Source organism: Parasteatoda tepidariorum, chromosome 2, assembly GCF_982258835.1.
Source record: "Parasteatoda tepidariorum strain Cologne lab strain chromosome 2, Ptep-v5.0, whole genome shotgun sequence".
Taxonomy (NCBI): Eukaryota; Metazoa; Arthropoda; class Arachnida; order Araneae; family Theridiidae; genus Parasteatoda; species Parasteatoda tepidariorum.
In genome coordinates, this window is record NC_141756.1 from 44,023,701 (window position 1) to 44,032,621 (window position 8,921).

Genomic DNA, 8,921 nt, shown 5'->3' on the forward strand with positions numbered 1-8,921 from the left:
GTTAATATTTATATGCATAAAAAAATAACATATTTAAGAACACTAGCACTTTTCTCTACAAACAAATTCGCTCAACACCTATGTTTCATTTTCAATGTAATCATTTTTAAACACTTTCTTAAATTAAATTTAACTGGTTCAATTTCAAAAACATCAATGCATTTTTATTTTATATTTTCACCTTAATTAGAGCTTTAATTCAAACTTTAATAGCAACTACTTTCTTTACGAGTTAGTTTTTTAAAATAAATAAATCATACATATGAATAAGGAAATAAGACTAATCTGTATCAATATCAATAAGAAAAACAAACATTATTTACATATTCCTCCCCCTCAATTAACTTTTGTCTAATTCAAATCAAGAACTTAAAGATACTCTACTGAGACAATCTGCATTCTTGTTCTTAGTACCAGCTCTATGCACAATTTTAAAATTAAACGGTTGTAATGCTAAAGCCCAACGCATAAGTCTGGCATTTGAACTAGCATTTGGATAGTAAACTTTTGCCCATCTAAATAGTGTCGTAATTTTTTGATGGCAAAAATTATACTGGCGCATTCTTTTTCCGTAGTACAATATTTTTTTTTCGGACTCATTAAACTTTTTACTCAGATATATTATGGGGTGTTCATGGCCTTCATTATCTAGTTGTGTTAATACCACACCCATACCAATTTCCGAAGCATCTGTTTGCAAGATAAATTCCTTTTCATAGTTGGGAGAGAAGAGTATAGGTTGGCTCGTTAATTTTTCTTTTAGTTTGTTAAAGGCTTCTTCGCATTCAATCGTCCAGGTAATTTCTCCCTTTTTTGTTTTGCCTTTTAAAGTGTCTGTTAATGGTGCAACCAGAACAGAGAACATTGGTATATATCGACTGTAATAGCCCGCTAGTCCCAAAAATGCTCTGATCTCAGTTTTGGTCTTAGGTACAGGAAATTCGGCAACTGCTCGTGTTTTTATATCAGAGGGTTTTCTATAGCCTTGTCCGACAATATGTCCTAGATAAAGAACATGATCTTGCGCAAAACGGCATTTTGAAGGCTTCATTGTAAGTTCTGCTTCTTTGATACGCTGCAATACACAATTAAGATGTTCTAAATGAAGATCCCAGGTATCTGAGAAAATTGCTATATCATCAAGGTATGGCACTGCAAATTCTTCTAAACCCTTTAGTAGTCGTGCCATTAATTTGCTAAAAAATAGGGGGCATTCTTCAACCCAAATGGAAGTCGTAAAGGCCTATAAGTTCCGAAACTGGTAACAAAAGTAGCTAATCTTTGAGCGTTTGGACTAAGCTTAATTTGCCAATATCCCTTGGCGAAATCTAAAAGACTGATAAATTTTGCCTTGGCTACCTCTTCAACTCGGTCTTCTATGTTCGGAAGTGGGAAATATTGTGTTACCGTTATTTCGTTGAGACGACGGTAATCAATGCAGGGCCTTGGATCTTTATTTGGTGCTTCTACTAGGATCATAGGAGAAGTATAATCACTCTCACCTAAATCAATAATTTTTAAGTCCAACATTTTCTGTACTTCAGTTTTTAAAATTTCTGTTTGTCTGGGTGAAGTTCGGTAAGGCTTGGAAATAATTGGCTTATTTGTACTAAGTTGAATGTCATGCTCAATTAAGTTAGTTTTTCCTGGGTTATTTGAAAAACTTTTCGAATATCTTCTTAAAATATTCCTCAATTGGTTGATTTCATGTCCGTTAAGGCGATTATCTAGGTGACTGTCTTTAATCATTTCAGATACATCAAATTCATCTGGTGAAATATACACTTGTGGAAAGTCAATATCTTGTTCTAAAGATGAAGAATCGTTTTCTGCACATGATAGAAAATTAATTATTGCAGGCCGTTTATAATATGGTTTAAGCATATTTACGTGATAAATCTGTGAACTCTCTCTTTTTCCTGGAATATTCACTAAATAATTAGTTTCAGACATTTTGCTTTCTATCTTCCCCGGGCCAATCCATTGAGCAGACAATTTATTAGCTCTAGATGTAGCCAAAACAAGAACCAAATCTCCGGCACTAAACTCTCTCCTAATACTATTTTTATCGTAATACGATTTCCTTTTTAATGCTGCATCTTCCATCTTGTTAACTGCAATTTCTTGGCATCTTTTTAAACGGTTTATTAGGTGAAAAACGTATTCCGTCGCAGGAGATTCGTCTATTTCTCTTTTGGTCCACTGTTCATACAATAAAGTTTCAGGAGTACGCAAATTTTTTCCGTGTACTAACTCTGCTGGCGAAAATCCTGTACTTTCATGTGTTATAGTTCTCAAAGCCAAAAGGGCAAATGGTTAAAACTTCTCCCAGTCAGAACTAGACTCCAAACAAAGTACCCGTAAAATCCGCTTGATAGTTCTATGAAATCTTTCTACGGGATTCGACTGTGGGTGATGAACGGAACTATGCCGAACCTTTATGCCAAATCGATCAAAAAACTCAGTTGTTAGCATGCTCATAAAAGAAGTTCCTTGATCACATTGGACTTCTCGTGGGAAACCAGTTCTACAAAAAATATTAAGTAGGGCATCAGTCACCGACACAGATCCTATATCATTCACTGGGATTGCTTCTGGATATTTTGACGACATACAAATGGCCGTAATCAAGTATCTTTTTCCACTTGGCGTGGTGGGAAGAGGACCAACTGCATCAACGTTTAGTTTTGAGAATATTTCCTGTATGACCGGTACAATTTTTAAAGGAGCCTTTTTTTTATCATTTGGTTTCCCCGCTTTTTGACAACTATCGCAGGTTCGTACGAATTCTTCCATCTCTTTATAGCATTTTGGCCAAAAATAATATCGCGCCAATCTATCTTTGGATTTGGTTACACCAAGGTGTCCGGAAGTACTTTCATGACATAACTTTAAAATTCGGCTTCTAAATTTCTCAGGTATAACTAAAAGTTTTTTTTCTTCTCCTAATCGTCCTTCTTGGCATTTAAAAAGAAGTTTTCTTTCAACCAGATAGCGATGTTTACTGTCTTGATTCTGAATAACTTCTTCCACAGTTTTAAAAACTGATTTTAACTCGGCACTTTCCTGTTGAGCTTTAACGAATTCATCGTGATCTACCTGTATTAAAGAAAGTTCATCAGAGTTGGCATTTAGAGTTGGTAATATCTCTTCCATTTCTGAACTGACGGCATCCGTTTCTAAAACTGGCTCGTCATCTTTCTCATCTAAAATAATTTCCGGATTTTTATTATCTTGTTCGGAAGAGTTTTCGGTATCGTTCGAATTTTGTTGCTCATATTCTTCATTTTCTGCTTTTAAACGAGCTTGTGATCTGGTACTAACTGCGTTTAACTCTGAAATTTGCATTGGCGTCATTTGCAGATTTGGCAATCTAGCCGCTGTTCTATTCCCAAGGAGATATCGACCTTTATCCAACTCACTTCTAACCACAGCCGCTTTGGTTACAATGTTGCCAAACTGACCAGATAACGAAACTTTTGCTAATGGTAAACAAGTTGGGCCTTCATCTAATGGTTGTTGTACCCACACAGTTTCGCCAGTAAACATATCTGGAGTCACATATTTTCTGCATATGATATCAATAGTTGCACCTGAATCTCGAAGAACTGGCATCCTAATTCCATTTACTTTCGCCATAAGAGTGTACGGAGTTAGTAATTTGTCTTCTTCGTGTCCTGCTCCGATTCGATTAACTTGAGCGGGTGGCTTTTGGCACTTAAGCTTCGGGCACTGAGGTCGTAAGTGATTAGTAGATCCACATTCGTAACATTTTAAAGGCGTACGTCTATCAAATTGATCATAAATTGCTTGCTTGTACTCATATTTTCTTTTATTTTCTTCATTTCGGCTATTCTTTGAAGTAGCTCCCTGTGAATTTTTCCGTGTGGCATTTTCTTCTCGCCAATTGAATCTCCGATTTTCAGAATTTACCTGCAAGTCAATTCGTTTGCGACTTCCACGTACATTCTCGTACTCGTCAAGTATTTCTGCCAGCTTTGTAGATGAAGTTATTTTTGACCAAGTGTCTATAAAATGATCACGCACTTCATTGGGAACTCTTCGTTTAGTTTGATCAGTAACCATTAGATCCAGCAAGGTTTCAAAATCTTTTACTTCCAATCCTTGAACCCATTCATTTAAATAGTTCCTTAATTCGAAAACGAAATCTTTCCAACTATTATCGAACTTCTTTTGGTGCTGAATAAATTTGATCCTAAATTTTTCTGGACTTAGCTTAAACCTCTTCATTAAAATTTCCATAACATGATCATAGTTGTACGTTTGTTCTTCAGATTCTCTTGCTATTAATTTTGTTATGTGAGGTGAAAGAAAAGATAATAAATGAGTAACCCACTCTTCTTTTGGTATTTCTGCTCGTTTTGCTTGACGCTCAAAAATTACCAAATAAAGACTGATTTCATCTTCCTTAGGATCAAAATTCTGCATTAACTTATGAATATCTAACTTATTCCGCAGAGTAGTGCCAATATTTTGATTTGAAGGGCCACTTAATTGGGCACTAAGCCTTAATTTCTCGAGTTCAATTTGGCGTTCTTCTTGTTTTTGCCGTTCTTGGCGTAGTTTTTTTTCCTCTTCTTCTTGGCGTTTTCTTTCTTCTTTTTCTTCTTTTTCGATACGATTTTCTTTAATTGCTTCTAATATTTCTTTAACTAGATTCACTTCGTAATTTTCAGATTTTTTTATAAGATTTATCAACTCACATACTGTAACATTTTCAATAATAGTTTCGCCCAATTCCTTGCATAATTCTACCAAATCACACTTTTTTGCTCGTCCCAAGAAAGCCATAAGGAATAATATTTGGAACACAATTCCTTTAAATCAAATGGTAAATCTATCCCACCGCTGCCACCAATTAAATATAGCTGTAACGTATCATAAGCTATATCAAGAACTATTCAGTTTTTCTTTTAAATAAAAACTTTTATTAACAAACACAAGCATTAAGAAATATGCAATACCCGTAACGGGATAGTGAAAACATCATAAACAACTAGAAAACCCGTAACGGGATATAAGGAAACTCAAATTCCACAATAAAACTAATCTAAAAAGAATCAACAACTCTGTCGTTCTAAATATTGACTTCTAATTTAATCGTCTGCTTTTATTTTAAGTTTATCTCTTTATGCGTTTACTTTATTTTAATTATGATTTTGCAAACCCATTATTTCTTTAATATTTTTAGACTTTACAATCGTCTGCTTTTATAAATTCTTTAATATTTTTAAACTTTACAATATATATATATATATATATATATATATATATATATATATATATATTATATAATAAATTATATAATAATAATAGTATATAATAATAAAAATGCGGAATTATATTATGAGACTTATACTCCCAAACATTATCTACAAGGATATAAGCACTTTCCTCTTCAGCGAAAAGAATATTTTTCTTGTTCAAATATTCATATTTTCCGATTTCAGTTTTATTCCACATTCTTACTTGTTTTGCGTGTTACAACATCTTTCATTTTTTTTAAAAAACAAATCCTTGATTTGAAAGGTTGCAATAAGCCGTGTTTTATCTTACAAAATCTCATCTTGTTTCGTCGTCTTGGAGACGGATAATCTGAGAAGGATTTAACACAGAGGAAAAAGATTGCTTTTGTACGATTTGTCTGGTTTGCTGTAGGTTGAAAGGATATTTTACGTATACACTTTTCTATTCATCAAAATTCAAACATGTCTGAAGATTTTACCTTGAACAATTTATCAAAATTAATGATTATTGATATTTGTTTTAAAACAATGCTTTAAGCCCTTCGGGGCTGAATAATGACAGGATTTGGCAGATAAAAAAATGAATGACAAGTTGGATAAACTGCATTATATATAATTATCTTAAATATGAAATATTATAATATATATAATATCTCAAATATATAATAAATAATATATAATAAATAATATATTTAAAATATTCTGCCAATTACCAAACTAATTAAGGACATTCGAATAGTAAGTCAGCAGACTATAACTAAGCAAAACGAGAACATTTATTTTAAGTAGAGTTTACAATTCTTTTGTGTAAGATATTTTAAAACTATTTCGTTGTACGTGAGAACTTGAATGTACTTCACATATCCCGCAAAATGAAGATGTGGTGTCTGAAAAGTATCCAACTTTTTATCTTCTAGATCAGAATCACCTAGATCGTTTAGACATTGAATGACTTTCTTCAAAGACAATGTTTTGCTTCTTATTGCCTATAAATGAATAAAAATGTTTTTAATGATGTTATTTGAAATAAACAGGCAAAAATCAGTTAATTGTGTAATGAAAACCTTAGAGTTTAAAAATTATTAATGTAACGCTATTTTTAGAAAAATTATTCATCTATAATTTCTAGTCACTCGATTAAACCTTAGAAAATCTGATTCAGTCTGAAAAAAAAACTGTTACTTGTAGAAATAAATTAATTCATATTTGAAATTAGTGATCTGAAATTTCGAATTGCATGTAACAAAAGAAATTGTTTTCCAATATATTTTCTACTTCAGACAAAATTATTCTTTTAACGCATATGTACCGAACGGACTTCTGTTTGCTTACGATTGTGTCCCCGCTTCCAACGTCCAAATGCAATCATCTATTAGTATTATAAATATTTAGGTCTATTGTTGAATAGAGGTAATTTTTCTAAGTAATCATTTCTTAAAATAACATTTATATCGTTATGACATTATACAACTTTAAATTGTTTAAACAAATTTGATGAGTTAACAATTGTAATTTAATATTTTCGCTTACCACATGGGAGGATATATTAAATACTATTTTTTATTGCATCTCATTGTGCATGAAGTTCAAAATCGTTAAGTTCTAAATCATTTAACAGATCCCTTTAACTGTAACTTATAACAGAATATTAATGTTATTTGAACAAAAATACTAATTGTAAAACGGTTCATAAGATAATACCACCTTTCTAAATAACTTTATCTTAAGATGCAGCTCAAAATTACATTATAATAATGATAAAAAATACAAACAATTCTCCTATTTTTAAATTCTGATATTAAAAGTGTATTAAAGCAGTAGAGTAAAATGACTTTAAATTAGGTATACAAAGAAAAATAAACCTTTATGACTTTTCTTAATTTCTTGCTGATGATCAACAATATGGAAATGAAAGAGGAAAAACTGAATCCTACCACGTGGTGAATTTCCGGGCAACAAAAATGCACGGAGAACAATAGGAAACGGCAACATCATCATTAGAAATTCTGTTCAATATAATTCACATACTTAAAAGAAAATAAAAATCGCAACAAGCTTTAGCTGGTAGGTTTAGTAGTAACATTTCCACAGGCAACATTATTAAAAATTACTGCTTCTTCACACGCGTTCTCAATTTTGATTAGCTGTTTTGTGCGTTACTAACTACAAGTCATCTGTGATTGGCTATGTGTTATCATTTTACTCTCTTATTTGTTACATATATATATATATATATATATATATATATATATATATATATATATATATATATATATATATATAATGAACTATGTTTTTTTATATTTTGAAGCACAGATAAATGTTAAAAAAACAACAAAAAAAGTAACGAAATAATTTTTTCCTTCCGGAAAATAAGACTCGAAAGATTCTTCCCGATCATTTTTATTGAGCATTACAGTATAAATACATTCTTGATGAAGAAATTTTGATGTTTCTAGGGACGCAAACCATTAAGCTTGTTGAAACGACTCCTATATAAATTTTTATAAAAAAATTATGTTATCACTTTATTACCGACAAAGTAAATATAATTTTAGTCGTATATTTTTATAATAAAAATAAACGAAATATTCAAGTCTACTCCCTATGCTTGAAAAACAAATAATCAAGAACATTATCGTTTAAACTTCAATTTTTCTTCCAAACTAAGGCGCACAAGTTAACTATTCTGTGCTTAATTTTATTAATTTTTTATAATTTTATTAATTTTGAATGCAAAAAAAAATTATGCTAAAACAACTCTTTCCTATCAAAGTCTTATTAATAACAGCATGAAGATTAAAAAAAATCAACTATTACTTTCAGATAATATTTAATATTTTTCTTATGAAAGTATACTTAATGATATAATAATAATAATAACACTGGGGTAAAAATTGTAGAATAATACGATCTTGGCGTTGTGCCAAATCTTCTAGAAAATAACTACGTTGCGAAATTTTTACAAGTCTGAAATATTGTTGTCTTGTTTATTTTATCTAGGATTTCTGAAAGTTAAAAATTTTATACTGTAAAGAGCACCTGTTTCCTCACATTTTTTAAAGCTTTTTCTTAACTATATTTTTTTCCTCAATTAGAATTATATTTTCGTTTTCACATTGTATATATTATTCTTGGCTTACGAGAGCATAAATTGTAATGTGATTCATACTCGCATACCCAATACATTCACTATTTTGAATAATGTAAACCTTAATATGGTGCTCGATATTTAGTAAATAAACCCAAGGAGTTGAGTCGGTAAGATATTACTTGATTAAGAACTTCAATCGCTTTGAAAACATACAAATTATAATATAGTAGTCGATAAGTTTCAAGCTCTTAAAAATAGACACCCATTTTCAAGACTTGTCAGAGAAAAATCAAAAGTGATTTGAAACATAAAACGTAAAGTTGTCAACAAAAAATAGAAGAATGAAGGCGAAAAAAAAACGAGAAGAACCACAGTAGCCGAGAGAGATTTTTCTCTCATGACTACAGTGGTCAAGAGGGGCAAATATATGAATTATATATAGGAACAAATATCTGAATTGTATGAAAAAATTACCCATACTTGTTTTTTAATAAAACAATGTTTCGGTATATGTTTTGTTTTAGAAGATTAAAATTGAACCAGCTTATCAATTTTATGTT

The 8,921-nt window shown here is 31.0% G+C and overlaps 1 protein-coding gene across 1 annotated transcript; it reads right to left on the reverse strand.

The window, feature by feature from the left end:
- Positions 1 to 784: 784 nt before the first annotated feature.
- On the reverse strand, positions 785 to 5,260 carry LOC147815247 (uncharacterized). The gene is made up of 2 exons (XM_087156554.1): positions 2,359 to 5,260; positions 785 to 2,202 (listed from the first exon to the last, which is right to left on the reverse strand). The coding sequence occupies exons 1-2, from the start codon at positions 4,810 to 4,812 to the stop codon at positions 1,189 to 1,191; spliced, it is 3,468 nt and encodes a 1,155-aa protein (XP_087012680.1). The 5' UTR covers positions 4,813 to 5,260; the 3' UTR covers positions 785 to 1,188.
- Between the last annotated feature and the right edge of the window lie 3,661 nt (positions 5,261 to 8,921).